General features: G+C 40.1%; 1 protein-coding gene across 1 annotated transcript in view; it reads right to left on the bottom strand.

Annotated features, from left to right (window-relative positions):
- LOC139728512 (aminopeptidase Ey-like) overlaps positions 1 to 19,736 on the bottom strand; it is a 36,660-nt gene that overhangs the window by 11,001 nt on the left and 5,923 nt on the right. Inside the window, exons 2-6 of the mRNA XM_071639449.1 lie at positions 7,459 to 7,989; positions 6,148 to 6,442; positions 2,251 to 2,371; positions 1,238 to 1,392; positions 178 to 291 (exon numbers count right to left, since the gene is read on the bottom strand). Of these exons, the coding sequence (XP_071495550.1) occupies positions 178 to 291; positions 1,238 to 1,392; positions 2,251 to 2,371; positions 6,148 to 6,442; positions 7,459 to 7,989 (1,216 nt within the window). The remainder of the gene's footprint in view (positions 1 to 177; positions 292 to 1,237; positions 1,393 to 2,250; positions 2,372 to 6,147; positions 6,443 to 7,458; positions 7,990 to 19,736) is intronic.

The following is a 19,736-nucleotide window of genomic DNA, read 5'->3' on the forward strand; positions in this document are numbered from 1 at the left end:
TATTACTATTATTATTATTATCATTATTATTATCATTATTATTATTATTAGTAGTAGTAGTAGTAGTAGTAGTATTATCATTATTATTATTATTATTATTAGTTTGTTTTTGTTTTTGTTTTTGTTTTTTTACAGGCAAACGATAAAAAAAACGGCTGTGAGTTTCACAGATTTTACCATGTCCCAGTCTGGATGACGCACATCGGTTCCAATAAACTCGGTGTAGCTAGCAAACCCTTCCTTCAGCCAGAGGTCGTTCCACCACACGAATGACACTAGATTTCCAAACCACTAGAACAAACAAAAACAAGGAAAGACAAAAAAAATAAAGGCAAACGCTCAACAAAATAAAACATAGATTACAAAACAGAGAATGAAGCACAGCGATTAATGATATACTATTCTCAGCAATTAATAAATTTTGTACATTAAAAAAAACGTGAATATCGTGAAAATGTAATATTGGCAATGGACTAGATTAACTTTTATATCATGTTTCATTAATTTGCTGGTTGTGTGCAGATCTGTGTGTATTTATTTGTGTGTGCCTGTATGTCACAAGAAATACACTGGACGAAATAGAAACAGTTTTAGGTTACATGATATGAAGTCCTGATACCAAAACAGTGTCATGTTTATCAGCGTTCAAAATATACATTCTTTTTGTTTTATTCTCCTGTCGACATGTTTTTATTGCAACTGCTTATCAAATTGCCCTACATCGACGTAAATAAGCTCGCTGCAACTACAAGGATTAGAACCAGCACTGGCTGTCGGGCGGGAGTTGATGTAGGGCAATTTGTTGATCAATTGCAATATAAAAAAAAAGATTGACGGAAGAATTTAATTTCATGAATTTGAATAACAGTCATTGTTATGAAAATTATGATGTCACTGACATTGAATGTCACGTATGGAAAGGGAGGACGAAATTAAATCACATAATTTCTTTCTTTCTTTCTTTCTTTGTGTGAGTGCATGTTTGTGCGTGCTTGTATAATCATGGTTTCTTATTCTTGTTATGGGTTTTTTGTCTGACGTCTTCATTTTTCATTGTTTCTGTGTGTTTTTGTTTGTTTGTTGTTTTTTGCTTTTGTATGCTGTTGTTATCGATGATGTTATTGCTGTTGTTGTTGCTGTTGTTGTTGCTGTTTTTGTTGCTGTTGTGGTTGTTGTTGTTGTTGTTGTTGTTGTTGTTGTTGTTTGGATGGATGAAGGGGGGGGGGCGATCCTATACCTGATGGGCCAGCTCGTGCGCAATGATTACGCTGATCAGCTGCTGGCTGCTCGCCGACGTCTCGCCCGGCGTGTAGAGCAGGTTCGCTTCGCGGTAGGTCACGAGACCCCAGTTCTCCATGGCGCCCACCGAGGAGTCCGGAATGGCGATCATGTCTGTCCGGATAAATCACCAACGTGTTTGTCATAGCGAAAGAAACGAGAAAATAATAGAAACAACGAAAACAAGAAGTACAACGGAAGAAAAGAGGAAAAAAATTACAAATATCTGCGTTGATGATATTTTCTAAACATGCATATAGGAAGTGGATTATATCATTGTATTATGTCCCATGCACGTATCACCTCTTCTTCATCATTCAATATCACGTCACAATACCGTTAATATGAAAACAATCTCAGGCCTAACACCGACTAACACCAGCTTTACTGCGACTACTCTTATGTAACAGTTCACTGAGCCTATTACGACTTTTACTAACAAATTCCTCTTGCTGCTATTACTTCTACTACTACTACTACTACCACTACTATAACCACTACTGCTGATGCTACTACTACTACTACTACTACTACTACTACTACCATACTACTACTACTACTACTACTACTACTACTACTACTACTACTACTACTACTACTTACTACTTAATGCTACTTCTACTACACAACACCTGCTACAATGACAACAACAACTACTACTCCTACTACTGCTGCTGCTGCAGCTGCTGCTACTACAGCTACTGCCGATTATACCGTCATGTCCATGATAATAACATCCCTGGTGCCGTTGGGTTCAATAATTTATTAATGCACGTGTTATCTTATGCCCTTCACTCTCGTAAGTCCCTCTGTCTTTTTCTCTCCTCCTCGCTCTCTCCCTCTTTCAACCCCCCCCCCCCCCCCCCCCCGTCCGTCAATCTTCTTTCTCTTCATTTCTCTGGTCTTTACCCCCTCCTCCTTTTCCACTTGCTAATACATATTGAAAATACAATCATGTATCTCTGTACGTACCCATCTTAGGGAGGGGGAACTTCGTGCCGTAGTAATAGTCGTAGTAATCCAGCATGGCCACACCATCTTCCAGCGCGAACACGACGGACGAAAGAGCTTCACGCCGCGCCCAAACACGAAACTGTGGAATGATCAATAATAATAATGATTGCGTATGTTCTTGTATGTCTGTTTGTATGTGTGTCTATAAATTGATGAACTGATGACAAAGATTCGTTATAAGTTAATGGATTGACATAGTTCCACAAATTATAGCGAATGTAAAAGAATAAGAACTGAAAGAAAAATATAGAAAAATATAGAAATATTTCATAATCACTCAAATTTTCCAGAGTTTTTTTTTTCTCTGACCACGGTATGCTCTAGGTGACAGTTTCACAGTGAAATTGTACACTGAAAGTAAATACCTCCCTGAAGTAAATACATTGAGTCCCCTGTTATTGGAGATTTTATTAAGTTATATTGTATCAAAAACCACGTCGGCGCGGCGCTCCCATTACATCTATTCCTAACAAACAGTTTAATCGTTGTCATTTTCTTATAGTCACTAAAGCGATATGAAAATGACATTAAAGCTGTCAAAAAAAAGCCTAGAGCTTGAAATTTTCCGCAATAGTCTTCATTTTTTTTTTAGGATACAGTTGCATCCTGAGGCGTAAAAGATTGTCATTAGAAGGTTACCAGTTTCCGTGGAAAACTCTAATATTGAAACGTTATTATCATTGATTGAGGATTTCGTGTGGTGCTCGGATGTCAACTCTGTAGACTAAAAAAATAAAATAAAATACTCAATACGTGCAACAGGAGAGCATGATATTGTACATCGGTCGGATCTTCATGTATTTCCTGGTATAATAGACGATACACCCCTGCACGACACATGAGAGAAAGCCGCGGAGGCGGTTACCGTTAGGTGTATAAACAGTCCACAAAAAATCGGGCCGGCCTCAAACAGGTCAAAATTTCAAACCGCCTCTGGACGCCGGCCCGGGACCAGTACGGCTATGCGTATCACGGTGTCACTGACTAAGGATTTACTGTACACGTTGCACCCGACTTGAGGATTTCCGCAGCTTTTTGGAGCAGCGTTTGACTGGTCACGTGACCTTCCTTCGGGTCATGTGATCAATAGACCGTCAGCAGACCGTTTCTGCAATTTATTACAATTTCTGGATTTCTTTTTTTTTTCCCAACAGAATAGGTAACGAAGCATTTAATTCACCTGCGTTCAATAGCCAGGAACTTGCCTAGTTGTTACTTGGTCGGGCAAGTCTCCGGCAAGCTTTGTGGTTTTTAAGGGCAACTTTTGCGAACAAAGCATGTAAAAAATCTGAATACACGACTTAACCGGTCTATTATAAAACACACACCTCGCAAAAAAACCAAAACAAACAAACTTTTCTAGCATAATGAAAGAGCACTTGACTATTAAACCGCTTTCACGAAGCGGGGGAATTGCTACCCTTAAAGGGAAGCAGTCCTGAGATTTTCACTGTACTGATAATTAAGAAGAGTAAAAAATATAACCTTTCACCAATTTATACGCGTGGACATCAAAAATTGTCTCCGTACGCGATTTTTAAAAAATAATTCCTGCAAGCGATCGTGTAAGAGCCTGCCAAAAGGTGCAACGTCATTGATGCCCTACTCTCAAGTTGACAGCCGTGCCTCAGAAAACCAATTTAAGTGTTCAAAATGATCATATATGATTTTTTCATAAAATGTGACAATATGTAGTTTTATTATTTCAAACAAAATATTTCAAGCTTATTTGTATATACAATTAATATAAAAATAAATAGTAAACATGTATTTATAAATAAATAGGGAGCGTACGCATGACGAGCAGAACACCGCTGGAAAGAGTTGTGCATCGATGACGTATGACTCTCCGCCAAGACTTGCTCATTAGCATATTCACCATGCAGAGTCACACTTTTTCAACTAAAATGTACGAGCTTATCTGGTGATTTGAAAGTTTGTTTTTGGTGAAAGTAGTTCATTGGAGGTACCAACAACAACGTATTTTTTTTTAATTTCGTGAGGACTGTGTCCCTTTAACACATGTCAGCAGGCTATCAAGTTGATGGAATGTGTAATTTTCATGAAAATTTAATTCGTTTTGGAATTCCCGTTATATTTTCTTTATATTGTTATCTACACATGACATCATAACCTCTAGTAGTCTCCTTATCCAGCGGTTCCAATATAAAAACTTCAAAAATTCATAACTTTTGCATCGATTGTCCTATTGTCCTCAAACTTTGACTGATGTGTTCTACTAATGTTGCTGCTTTCATGGCTATCACTTAATCCACATTGCTCTTAGGGTTTGGATTCCCTTTTACACAACCACAAACTCAACGATGACCCCTCTGCACTGGTTGTACGGCAGCACGACTGCGCTGCATGTGTGAGCCACATATCGGTGCAAATTATAGTCACACATACTACGTAGATGCAAAACATGATTACGATGCATGTGCACGTACATGAATACTCAGTATGTGTTCGGGATCGTGTGTGGTGTGTAAAGATGGTGTGCGAGTGAGCGACAAAAGACTCACATGTATAATGTATCAGACAAGAAATTGCAATGCAGTGTAGAGGAAAACTTTTGGAAAAATGCCTTTTTCGTTTTCATTTACTGTGATTACTTTTGTTAGTTCGAAACTCGCCAAATCAAAAATTACCGAAAAACCACCAAGATACTGATTTGGTTACCGGACTAGAATTTTATCACCAAGGGTTTAAAAAGAAATCACAAAATTTCACAATTTTTTTGGCTTCCGAAGTCACCATCAGGCAATGCAGATATTGAACAAAACATAAGAGTCGACAGTGTCAAAGGCACTCCCAATACAGAGGAGTCAAAGGCGACGTGAGGCCGACCCATGTGTAAACAGGAACATTTGTGCTCGCGCTCGCCCGAGACGCATATGTAAACTGCTGGCAAACGACTGATAGCCGCCGGCCTCAGGCTGTCTCAGGGTGGCTTTCTTGTAGAATGTGTAACAGGGGTCTTTGTCTACCATCGAAGTGGGAATTTTGCCCGGGCGTTCACTGATTTGTACAAGTTCAATGCAGGACCTCGAGGTAGAACAGTGCCTACTTAACTTGGTACCCCATTAAAGTATCATGTCAGAATAAAATGTTCGATGTATATCAATAACACTAAATGGGACAAATACGTGTAATAGACTTTGATGAATTGGGAAGCATGGCTGGTCTTGAAAAGTGCGTGAAGCAAGGGCAAGGAGGACCAAAAAAAAAAAAGAAAAAAAAAAAGAGTTTTGCCTTGACTGCGAACAACCCGATGAGCCAGATCTTGTCAGCAGCTGACTTTGGGGTAGCCCCAGGGACGTGACCTGCCGTGACTTCTGCGAAGCTGCGATTTGCCCTGTCGTGGGACACGGGACACGAGTCCTCGGCAAACAGCGTTTACTCTGCTGTTGACTACATCTCAGTAAACAAACATACTTTACAGCCTGTTCAGAGAGCTGGTGTCTTGAAGTACGTCACGAAAATTCTCGTATTCCTCTCAGGAAAAAAAAAACTGGCTAGGGTTTCAAATAGACCTACCAACATAGATCTAAGGGTACAAGATCTGGGCACCGTTTCATGAAAGACTTGTCAGTCCTGACAAGTTGTCAGTCTCTGAAAATATCAGTAAAATCTTTGGTTTTGATTGGCTGAGAAGCTCTGGTCACTGACTTTTACTATGGTAATTGTCAGTGCTGACAACTTTCACGAAACGGTGCCCTTCCAGAGTTCAGATGTGTCTTCACAAGCTGAGCTTGTGAGAGGCGACTCAGCTTTGAAATATTTGAGTTCGCCTCTGCAAAGCAAATATTTTTAATAATATAGTAAATATACTTATATCTTTTCAGCACTCACAGTGACGTTTCCTGCTGTCGTCCTCTCCTCGAATTCGAAATCGCAGACGACATAGCAGACGATGTACGTCGACATCGGCAAGGTTCTCTCGAAGACGGACCTGACCCACGGTTCGCCCGCCTGGCCGTGCGGGTTGTCGATGGTGTCGTTGGAGATAAGGGGCATGTTGCTGAGGGCAGTGAACCCTGATTGGTGGATGACGGTGATGTTGAAGGTTGCCTTCATGGCCGGCTCGTCAAAGCAAGGGAAGGCTTTGCGCGCGTTGGTGGGCGCGAAGAACGTTGCAGCTAAATACCTACGAGCAAACAGGCATAGCAGGTGTAAACAGTGAATTCGTCAAAGACATCGATAGACAGAAATAGAGATAGATAGAGAGAGAGACAGACAGACAGATAGATATATAGATAGAGGGAGGGAGGGAGGAGCGAAGAGAGAGAGAGAATGAGAGTAAAAGAAAAAGAAGCGAGAAGGGGTGGAAGAGATAGAAAACAAAATTACGGAGGCAGGTTATCATCATTAAGAGCTGAGATGGAAAGAGAGACCAAAGTGAAGGGTAGGTATTTGCAGATAAATATTTATCATGTAAATGTTAAAGTGGAAATCCAGTCCAAATATAAGTTAGGCTGATAATAAAGAATAAAATCTTACTACTCCAGCGGTATAAATTTGACTGAAATTGGATGAAAAATAAGGAAGTTTTGCTAATTTCTGCAAAACAGTTCCTGTACAGTGGATATGAATATACAAATGAGAGAGCTAACCATGTCATACCCTCACAATTTTCCATTGATTGTGTACCAAAAAAAAAATGATGAAAATTCAATGTTTCTGTCATTGAAGTCTGAAACATGATGTTATTCCTGGTTGAATAACTTCAGAATAGTGATCAGTTAGATATACAAGAAATAATTGCGTTTGAATGAAAAACTGGAAATTTCAAAAGTTCATGTACAAACTATAAGGCAAGTTGTGAGGGTATGACATGCTCACTTTGCCATTTGCATATAATTCATATTCACCAATCAACAACTGTTTCCCGAAAAAATAGCGAAACTTAAAAATGTTATAAATTTCTTATTTTTCATCCAATTTTGATCAAAATCATACTGTTTAACTCGTCATATTTCACTCTCTCTTATCAGACTAACTTATAATTGTACTGGATTTCCTCTTTATTCGTATCAACCTGCCAGGTAGGGAACGAAAGGATTGTCAACATGTATGACTGGAATTTAATTTTCTTGGATGCATTGCTACAAGTTGTTATTGGCTCTCGTGTATTTCTTTAATCTTTATCATGCGACCGCTCACCGCGTTTCGCCCGTGGCAGTTTTATAAGAGCTCTTGTAAAGTCCGAAGAGTCCACCATCGATGAGAGGTGCGCTGAAGTCGATAGTGAACCGATACTCCACTCCGGCTTGCAGCTCTCCGTCGAGTTCCGCCACGAGGTACTGGTTCTCCTCGTACGTCCAGGGCTCTTTCAGAAAACCCGGCACATTTCCTTCATGGTCGCCATCAGCATTCAACCGTTCCAGCCGCGCCGTGCCCGAAGCCAGGTCGAGCTCTTTGGCGTGCATGACGATCACGTCCGTGGCTTCTCTGCAGATCATCGTCACCGTAATCGTGCCGTTGAATCGCGTGTCGCCGTCGAGGTCTATCGCTAGCTCGAGGTCGTAGTGGGACGGTTTGAGAGTCTCGGGAAGACGAGGGTTGTACCACGGCGTCGATGGTGACAGGGTGGTACCGGAAGTCGCCGGTCGCCTGGAGACGGAAGGTGTCGTTGTCGAGCTGGTAGAGGAATCTTCAGAACAGGTCGATGGCATCCCGGTAGGTGGCATATCCCTGCCAGGCGAAATATAAAAGTACAAATAAAGCAAACCAAAGTTTAATAAAAAAAAAATCTGCAATCACTCCACCTGTATAAATACAACGTCAGAGAAGTCAACTCAGGGCTCCATTTCATACAAGACGGTAGGATAGCAACTTTTGCTGAAATGGCAACTTCCCATAGCAACAGCCCTGGACGAAGCTGGATTCTGGTCGTTACCTTGACAATTGCCATTCCAGCAAGAGTTGCTTTCATATCAACTTTTTATGAAATGGGGCCCTGGTACATCCTAATGCTTGCGATTATCGGCGCTGTGTTTGTACATGAAGAAAGGGGGGGGGGGGGGGGAGTGAGGGGTGAGGGTTTACCTGTGACCCTTAATAGGGGAAGCGTCGCCCATTCCGCAGTCCCTGCTGTGGGGCAGTGGATAAGGCTCTAGGACCATAATTCAGGGGATCCTGGATTCGAACCTTGCCTTGGACCAACATACTTGGATAAACTATCATACCGATACTGCGCCATTGAAATATCACGTCCAGTGAGTAAAAAAGGTAGGGCCTACCTGATGCCAATACATGCATTGGGATACTGGTAGGAGCCTATGAAGGAATGTTGCATACTATGCACTGAGAAAGACTACAATGGATGCATAAGACAATGTTTGTATTTCCTTTCGATGGTCATGATTTAATGGTCTATAACAATAGCGGAGCTGGCTAGCACTTAACTTTTTCGTTTCATAACATTCCCAGACATGGGTATCCTTGAGACGCAATTGCGGAGGTTGAAGTAGAAGGAGTCATTAAACATTGATCAGTATCTGAGAAGAAGCTTAAAACTGTATAGCAGCATTAACATTTGAATGTGCAGACGGAGGAAAATTCTGAGTTGCAAAGTCAGATTTTTTTTTAAATGGTTTTGCCTTTTTAGAGGGTGCTGACATCCAATCTGGTTGATGCAACACTTGCATCCTTGAAGATTTTGAAATAAAAAAAGATATATGGTGGCAATTTTTTGGTCAACGGCCATTTTTTACCATTTTACATTGGAATTTTTTTGCGACCGTTTTGGATATCTCAAAACGCTCAGTGATTTTTAGTTGCTTCAACCAGATTCAGATTCAGCACACTCAAAATAGGCTGAAACAATCGAATGTTTTCATTTTTTTTCACCAGTTTTGCCAATAAGGATAAGGAAAATTTCAGTTTCGGGAGACTTCTTGAATATCTCAAATTCTTCAAGAATGCAAAAGTTGCCTCCCCCAGATTCGGATTCAGCACCCTCGAAATAAGGTAAAACTGTAAGTGATTTATTTCCAGTCTATCACTATTTATAAGGAATATAAATAGGAATTTAAGATTTTGCCTGCCATTGACGGCCAATTTGGCGGCCCCCTTAAGTATCTCAAAGCCTATAGGGATGAAAGAGTTGTATGATCCAGATTCGGAAAAAAAAAACATCAAAAAGCATTGGGCGGACGGTAAAACAAGGTTTAGCCTGTGGCACTCAGACTATCTGGTGTTGTAATGTGAGGTAGCATATTGCCGCAAAAACCTCCAGCTAAACGGGATTTTAATGTCAAGTTACGACCGGTAGGAGTGAATCGAGATCACGAGCTGGTTAAACCTAATTGTGCCTCTAATAATCAGAGACAAACACAAACTCCATATAGAGACGTTCGATGCAAAGTGGAGACAAACACTCTTTTCATGTCATGGGTTCGAGAAAAGAAAATGCCATGCGTGTAGGTGGTGTGTAACCAGTCAAGGTACAATCCACTCCACGTTAAAGGGATCGTATAGTTTTGGTTGAGACCTAATTACAGGTTTCTTACATTTTTTGGTGAGATAATGAGAAACCTCTTATGAAATATGAAAGAGCATGTAATTCTACGAGGAATTCAAAGTTTATTTGATGAAAATTGGTTTTGAAATGGCTGAGATATCCCCCAAAAAGCAATTCTAATAAAGTGTGGGAATCACATTTTATTACGATCGCTTTGTTTAGCTTTGTTTTTTGGATGTTTCAGTCATTCCAAACCTGATTTTCATCAAATAAACTTTGAATTCCTCTTAAAATGGTATGCTCTGTACTATATCATAAGTGTTTTCCTGGTATCTCGCAAAAATTTTAAAAGCCCAATTTTCATCTCCACCAATACTGTACCATACCTTAACCAGGCCCCCGCGGGGGGGGGGGGGGGGGGGGGGGTTGAATCAACTCCCTCCCCCCCCCCGATCTCGGCCGTCGATCGCGCGATCGCCGTGAAAATTGGTACATACATTACCTGTAGCGTAATCTACCAAATTTTTAAAAAAGAAATTGAAATGTTCTATATTATATTGATAATGCTAATAAACATGCATGAAGTCATAAATTTTGCTCTAAATCAGGAAATGAAGTTCCTACAATCCCAATTGTTGATGATAACATTCTTCGGAGCATTCCTAACAATGCACCTGAAAAAAAATCTGGTATCAAAGTTAATTTCTTATGTATTGTATTGTTTTATGAACTTCTTATCTATTTCTATGTTTTTCGACCTTTTGCTTTGTTGGGGGTTCCACGTAGCGGACGTTGGCAGAATGGTCGTGGAAAATGCCGTTTTAGGGTTAAGTTGATGTCAAAGGGACTATGCCATGCGAATGCATTTTAACTTGTGTGATTTATGATACCTTCACTATCACCTATGTATCTGAATGTATATCATTTTCAAATAAGTGCCATATAGTGTATTTTAGAATTATTATCCATAATTTGATACATACTTTATTTTCTGCAAATCAATATATACATAGATTGAATAATCGTGAACATGGGAAACATACAAAGTATATTTGAAACAGAGTCGTTTGACTTGCATAAACAACGATATAAAAGGAAATTAATGATATTACAGTATGCATGTCTATGCAGCTGGGATTACAATAACAATATTATATTTAAGAAGTGATAACGCAGAGGGCCGCCATTGTAAGCATTGCTTGAAAAGATGGCCGGCCCGAGGAAAAGGTAGGTAGGTAAATTGGTAAACAATACAAATTCTGCTGCGAAGATAGCAGGGGAAAATAAACTCTGATGTGTGATGGTGGTGAATGTGCGTGCGAGTGCTTGAGAGTGCACAGGGGCAGATAGGCTGGGATTTGGAATGATAAAATTGGTTTGCTGGAAGATAAGCCCACAAATTTGGATAAGCCCACAAAAAAAGTCAAAACAAGGATTCTGCCTGTGACATCATCATCTGTAAAATTAATCATTGCTGAAAGTGTGAATATAAAATTATGGTTAACAAGAGAAACATGCAAGTTTAATGGCTCGTGGGTGTCGAGGTTGTGGGGTGACCCACACGGAATAGACCACTTCGTAGCTACGCGCATGAGCAGAAAAAGGTTATTTGTACCAACAGGCATTTTGGCTTATTAATTCATTGAGATAAGCATCTGTGATGTGATGATTATTCATGTATCCTTATATTGATATAGATGGTGCTTGCCAGCACATCCACCTGACAGCAAGCCTGGTATTTAGCAATAATCAAAAGAAAATGTTGTTAATGCATTCAATACAAACCAATGAAATGGATGCCTCCTGAAATGTCAATAGGCGTTTTCATATCAGCCCGATGAAAATCCAAGCTCGAGATATTTTTTCGCGATCGCAAATTAGCGCGCTATTTCATTTTCTATTCACATCAGCCCGAACATTATCAAATAGCGCGCTAGTTCGCGCTATTTCGGAAATTTTCCGAGTTGGACTCGAGAAATTTTCTCGATCAATTAGCGCGCTAATTTGTATTCACATTATCAAATAGCGCGCTATTTCGTGATCGGGTTAATTTCCCAAGTCAGAAAATAGCGCGCTATCTCGAAACATCGGGCTGATGTGAAAATGCCCAGGCCTAGTTGGCCATTCTGGTCACATATGGTCTAAACTCAAGTTCATCCTCTATTTGAATATGAATTCCATATTGTTACGTTGGGCAAGCTTATGCATTATGTCGCTTTGAAAATGAGTAAAGTGCCTAACCAAATGAGAAAAAAAGAAGGTCATTTGTACCAATGTGTACATAAGCTAATTACAAACTGGCTCATAGGATCCTTATACATGGTATTGTTAACTGAATACCATTTCTGCATGTCAATTTCCACTGAAAAAAAAACCGAAGTGACAAAGTGAAGGCTGATAGTGTCTTTACAAAATGGTAGAAGGTGTGAGAAGTCTGTGAGAACCAGACATTGCAAAAAACAATAACATTTCAGCATTCAAATCAGAAAGGTTTCGAACAAAACTTGTCTTGATTTTTGTATCTGTATCTTTCCGATACTTACTAAGTAACATGTGACAAGTCTGGCAAACATATGAGCTTTAAGTCGCAAAACACGATTATACCCTTTTAAAGACTGGAGGTGTGCATATAATTTGAATGAGCAAATGAATTTGTTTGTTGGGAGCCAGAAATGCTCTTTCTGAGACAACATGACAACAGGTACATTGAATAGAGCGCAACATCATAGAAAACACGTCGAAAGACAAGAGGAAATTTGATCTTTTGCTCAAATACAAGATCTGCAAACATCTGGAAGGTAGACTACTTCTCTCCCTGTCTTTTACACTGGACCTCAGGACATAATTGCCTGTTTGTCCGTTTTCTGTCTTCCGCATCACCTCCCCGCCTCCATCGGGCCTCTCTCCTCCTCTTTCCGTAGCTCCTCATATATCTCACTACCTCTCCCATTTCCCTCATCCCCTCCCCTTTTCTCTTGGTAAATCGTAATGTCGATTTGCCTCAACTCGGATGCACGTTTTTCTGAAGACAAAATCGATTTTGCGCTTTTAACATCTTTTAACATTGTGTCGGTACACAAGACCCCGAATCGCCGCTATGCATGGGCAGCGCACAAAGTCATCAGAAAAGAGAAAATGATTTTGGAGATGTTTTTGTGATGAAGTGCCAGGATAAGATTATCGCCCCCTCCAAAAAACAAGCAAAAACAAAAACAAAAACAAAGGACGCAAAGAAAACCAAGCAAAGGCATAGAGCATCTTTCTTCGCAAATGTAATAGCAGAAGAAGTAGTAGTATACACTGGCTTTTATGATATTAATTACTTCGGGTTCCGTAAGGACATTGCAAGTTGACAACTTGTTATGATGTCATGAAAGCAGTCACGTTGTGATTGTTATGTAATATTGTCCTAAGAGACAGACCATAATATTCCATAGGACTAAATATAGACGATGTGTTCTCATAACTTATGTTTCCACGAAAGAAAGAAAACCGTTTAACATTCATAAATCCACTGCACCGACCGTGCAATCTACGGGGAGAATTTACTTCGGATCCACGTTTGTTTGTTTGTTCGTTTGTTTGTTTGTTTGTTTGTTTGTTTGTTTGTTTGTTTGTTTGTTTGTTTGTTTCGTTTGGTTTGTGTTTTCAGATGATCACTATCTGCCATTCATGTTTAAAACAATGGAGGATTCGGGGAGCCATCTATACAAAGAAGGCTTGACGAAGGCGAGCTGGTCATTGCTCCGAATTTATGTCAGGCAAGACAACTATATATCGTGTATAATTATGTAGAATGTAATGCGGTGTCTGGCAGAACCGTAGTCTCTTATGTAAACTCTGCATATCTCCTATAGTCTCCCGGTAGGGTGGTGAGTTGGCTCAGTCGGTAGCGCATCTGCCTCCGTTATGTCCAGATCAAAGGGTTCGATTCCAAAGTCTCACCGAGAACTGTTGAGTGTAATCATAATCATATCTTGTAAGTGGCAAAACACTCTGTCCCTCGGATGGGACATAAAATGAAGGTATACCGTGTGTGAGAGATGCACAACTCATGCACGTAAAAGATCCCGCTTCATTCATTCATCGCAAAGAGCAGGGTGTTTAACCCGGTGAAGTGGTCCCGCCTCACATCCAGCTGGACCCCATGGAAGACCAGCTAGTACAGATGAATATGGGCTATCCAGCCATCTTCTCAGATGGAAAATGAAACAAACACACAAATGGTAACTGGGACATTGAGGAGAAACTGTTTGGTTTGCAAAAGACAGGAAAGAGATATCAGAGGAATAGCAAAAAAAAAAAAAAAAAAAAGGGGGGGGGAGGACTGAGATGACAATTTCATTTCCAAAATCAGGAAAAATGAATACCATGCAGAGCCCGGCATTATACATCATTAGGACAATTTGCGATAGCTGAATTATAGTAAATTGGTTCAATTGCGTGAATAAAAATGTCATCGGAAATGCGAGCAGACCATTGGCTGTTGCATAGTTGCTGTCATGGCAACCGCAATTACGGGGGCTGGAAAGGGTGATTGTTGGGGGACTTTGGAGAAATGGGCCTCGAGAAGGAAGAGCTCCGAAGACTAGAGAGGAAATCATTCGAGGTAGGTTACTTTGCAAAAATAGGCTGATAGACAGACATAAAACTGGAAAGACATAGATAAAAAATATACATATACATAGACAGCGATGATAAAAATAAATAGACATGAATAGATAGATAGATTGATGTATTGATTAATCTATTGATATATTTATGGATTGTTTGATTGACACAAAGATATACGTCTGCCAAGATAAACAGATATGTATAGACAGATGTATAGATGGGTAAGTAGACGAACAGCTTGGCATTATGGATTGACGGATAGACAAATCGACCGATGGCTGGCTGGCTGGCTGGATGGGTGAATTGATGCATACATAAATGTATGCATAGGGGCCTAATTGGATGGATTCCTTCATTGCTGGCAATGCTTGTTTGATTGATTGATTGATTGATTGATCGATCCATCCATCCATCCATCCATTCATTAATCAATTAATTGCGTAATGATTGATTAACTGACGGATGTTATTGTGAGATACATATTTATTATGTATGATGTGAGAAAAGAAAGCCGATAGGGCAAAAACATTTCGCTGTTAACTGAACCCTTCCAAACACGGTTTTCTACTTTTTGATGCACAAAGTCAGGGCACTTTGGCGTTTCTTTCGGGGACGCTGCTGTCTTTTAGCTTACAGCAGAGAGGGGTCTCATCTCCCTGCTTACACTACAGTATACACGTCACTTTCTACTGTTTTATAGGAGTGCCAGTTGCCTGCTCGATAACACGGAACGACCACAGTCCTAATTCATGAAGGAGCACGGTCTGCTTTTAATGATCCACACGCAACTTTCAACGGTTGTTTTTGTTGTTGTTGTTATATTTTGTTTTTGTTTTTGTTTAGTTTTGATTTGTTGCTTAATGTGTGCGTGTGTGGGAAGGGGGCGGAGCAAGTCTGGATTCAAATGCGATAGGGACTCGATGTCGTCGCAGGGAGCACAACCTTTTATTAGCGCATGGCGAGCACATAGCTGGAGGTCTGGCATGGTAGGGAATACATTAAACCATTTATCTGCCCTTAACCCATCAGATCCGAAAACCACATTTCTGTACCTTGACACACTGTATCTTTTTATCATACCATGAATTTGTAGAGTTCCATGATATGAATAACAAAATATAAAACCTTTCATTTGAGCACTTTGTTCTTCAAACATGTCAAATACATCGTTCATTAATTGGTCGCAGGAGTTTGAAAAGCTCGGAACTGTTACTGATCACTGATTCTTACATTGGCAAACACTGTTTAAAAGATGGAGATCTAGAATATAATTATATATTATGCTACAGTATTATAGGACACCTGATACTCTAGTAGATCACATTTCCCTCATCCACAGAATGACAAATTTTGGCAATTTCCCCGCCTAATTGTTCTGCATTGTAATTTACGCATTAAAATTCAGAAGTTAATGGTGACAAGTAAGATCATTATTTTTGCAGTATAAGAATTCTCCCAGGATTATAATGGGATTAAGTTCTGACAAGGAATTGAGAAGTCAAAGGCCGGATTGATGTAGAGCCATGTGGAAGTTGTATGAACGAGGCTAGAGCATGACGTGTCGGTAAATGGCTGTTATAAGTACAATATGTATGGACTCCTTATTGTCTGAACTTGTATGGTTTACTCGAATGACGCATGTGTCTATCATTATGTTTATGTCAACGGCATCCGTGCACAAGGGTTGCATGCAATAAACATACCGAAATCATACATTCGCCGCGCTGCACGCGTTCCAAATATTAACATCCAAAAACGCACTATGCAAGAACCCTGCACAAAGGAACGGTATGACTGCATGAGAACGATTTCATGGGTTCCGAAAGATTAAATGAATTACGGGACTCAAGGACAAGATAATCATTGGTATGTAAAGCCATAAAACCATATCAGCTGTCCTGTAACTGTCATGGTGCGCCTGTCGGGGGAATCTTGCGTTGATGCTGCGTTTATAGTTTTAAATACTCGCCTCGCAGGATTTAGAAAATACGTTGCAAGTCAGAAACACGATGGTTTCTTTAAAGAGTTGAAGATATTCATCCCATACCCCACCTCTTATTTTATTTTTTTAATAGAAGTGGAATAGAATGAAGGCTCCTTTTGACAGATCTCATTTGATTCAATCTTCTAGACTAGTGCATGTGAACAACATTTTAAAGAAATGGGTCTATGAAATAGGGTAGGTCTCTGTGCGTGTGCGTGGCTTGCTTGGCAAGACATTGTGTGCAGAACCTTTCCATGAAAGCAGCCTGTAAAAGGGAGTCGGACATCCAGATTATGAATTTCCAACTTCTCTTTGCATGTATGGGATCAGATATGCAACCTTCCCCCTCCACACACACACACACACACACACACACACACACACACACACACATACATACACACACACACACATACAGGCAAAACAACAACAACAACAACAATAACAACAAAGGAACCCTTTGTCATAACTCTGGACTTCAATCTTGTCGAACATCTGTAGGACAACAACGTTAATAATTATCATTATCATCATATAATTATCATCATCATTATCATCTTCATCATCATCATCATCATCACCATTAGAATCATCATTTCCGTTGGCTGATAAAATATTTAGGCCTATAGCTCAGCTGTGACATGGACGAGCTCACGCTAAACTTCCTTATCATCTGTTGCTCGACGGGAGGCAGCCGAGCAACTAAAAAAGTCTTGATTTTTTTCATTAGAAGATACATTGGTCCCCCTTACCTCCTTTTGCCTTCCAATTTACGAGTCTTTTCAAACACTCTCTTTTCATGATAAAAAAAAAATCGGATCTTTCGAGTGACTGTTGTATCCTCTTACATAAGACTATAGTCCTGATCCAGTCTTGTCTTTTACCGGTGTCTTTTTGTCATTAATTCTTTCCATGTGATTAACATTCTGTGGTAACACCACGTTTCATGATTATGAATCCAATTTCTTGCAAACGGTCTGTCTCATTACTAAAGTCTCACATTCATCATGTTGAAATAAAAAATGATATATGGCTCGTAAAATTCACACCTTTATTTCTATAATTCATTTCTATAATTCACTTTTCGGTGACATCACTGAATAATTCTCCCTAAAGATATTCACAGAGTTTCACGATCAAGTTTATATTTCATGCTTCATATCCAGGTTGATCAGCTTCGGAAATTTTCAGGTGTAGTGTCGGTTGTTGCTCAAACTCAAACTGAGAAATTTCCGTTTTATTGATCAAAGTTCTGCATGGTGTATGTCGACACATATTACAACTGAACCAAAAGGTCCAGGTTTTAAAGTGAGCTGCATTTTGTAGGAGAAATCATCTCATCAACTGCAGCTTATTAGCTTTCATAAAGCTGATTTTGATCATAAGTCTTTTTATATCAACTTTCGCCATGCGTTAAAGTATACATCTTGTGATACAACTTATATTATTGTGCGATGTGGCTAGGTCAGAGTCCCCGTGATGGGGGCCGCATAAAAGGGAAAGGAATCACTTTTTTTAGTCAACTGGGTTGTTGGCTTGTATGGGGTCTTCTTTTTTTGGCATTTGATCTTTTGTTCATGTTGTCATATACAATATGCTCATGTTACCACAACTAGCTCTGACAGGTGCATTATGGTATACATGCGCCTGCGACTCATAATGTGTCATTTTACCATTATAACCAGTGCACGTGAAAAGGTTATATCGTGCGTGCACTATAAGATCTCGATGCGATTATTATAGTGAAGCATGAAACATATACCACGTATACCAGACAAGAAAAAAACACAGCATACATCCACGAGGTAGACATATACCTTACTTTCTTCTCTTCTTCTCCTTCTTCTTCTTCTTCTTCTTCCTCCTCCTCCTCTCTGAATTTGCCTTTCTTTTGTTTTTTTCTTCTCCTCACTTGTTTCGTTTATCAGGAGAATTCGGCGCAGTAGAATCCTGGCAAAATACAAATTGAGGAGACGCCCCTTCCCGTTTGCACCCCTCCCTCCCCCCCCCCCCCCCCCATACTCACGCACACACGAGAACCTAATCTTTGCGAAAGAATTAGGGCATGCAACCTACATTTGTGGATTGAGCTATGCAGATATTAGTATATGGAACACAGATAGCGAAATCTGAGGAAAATCAGACGATCTCTTCAAATTTTATGAAGCATACACTCTAAGAAAAAAAGGTTCTCAAATGGTTCTCGTCGGCTCCAAAATGGTTCTCATCAGATGGTTCTCGCAAAATGGTTCCGATGAGCACCTATAAATGGTTCCCAATCGAAATGGTTCCGTTCGTCACCATTTGCTAGTATGCGACCCAGTCCCCGAGTGTTATTTGTGGTACTCCTGCAGGTCAAACAATATCTTTAGGTCCACTTTCATTTTTCCCCTTGCTGTATATTCGAATGCCAGATGTAAGAATCACCAAAACTGTGGTATTGGTACAAAAATATTGTATGTGTTTCTACTGCTGTGATAATAAAAAGTACATTATTGTTTCTATCGCAGACTAATGACTTCTCTTGGCTGCGTGCCAACTGACAGCTGCCACCATCCAATTTTAGCGCTCGATCAGATATGCGTAGCGTAAACGTACACATACTAGTGCCGCCGCTATATGTAGCCCTGTGATGCCTGCCTGCGCCTATGCAAACCTACCACCGCATAGCGGCAGTGCAATACCCATGCATGCGCTGCAGCAGCGCAGCAGACGGCTAGTTTTAGTGTAGACACTTCTTACACATAAACGCATCACACCCATAACGAGCGGCACCCGGTAACGTTAGACATTAATTTTGACAAAGTGGACTGGAAACGTGTCACTGTCAATTCCATTTTCGCCATGGCAGTCATTACAATTTAGGAGAAGAGGTAAGATTTTTAGTTTTAATGTGGTTTTATCTCATTTTTAGATGACATTCGTTGGTACAAAATCAAGTTAGAATGTTACGTGTTAGATTCATCACTCAGTTTTCGTTTTCAGTCAGTGATTAACCTTAACGGTAATAGCTAGATCCTAATGTTTGATCTAATTTGATCGAAGCTGCTATCTTGTGTAATATTTACCAGGTACAGTAGATCCAGATCTAACAATAACATGTTAGGCCTGACACTTCTCCCAATTAGAAATTTGGCATACAGTTTGTAGCAATGGCTCATGGGCTAGCCCGAACAGACGCCGTGCGGGGCCGGAGCATGGCTGTCACGTTTTTACAGCAACTGGGCCGGGCTAAGTTACTTAGCTAGGTATGCATGTAACGTTTAGACAGTTCTATAATGCCTATTAAAAATAGAGTCTACTTACTCCGAAACATAGCCCAAACGCCGAACGCAAAGATAACTGTGTACAAGGAGCGCCCCAGGGTAAGGTCTAGAA

The sequence above is a fragment of the Diadema antillarum genome, unplaced genomic scaffold, assembly GCF_040938485.1.
Source record: "Diadema antillarum isolate AM-2024a unplaced genomic scaffold, OU_Dant_1.0 seq00000182_RagTag, whole genome shotgun sequence".
Taxonomy (NCBI): Eukaryota; Metazoa; Echinodermata; class Echinoidea; order Diadematoida; family Diadematidae; genus Diadema; species Diadema antillarum.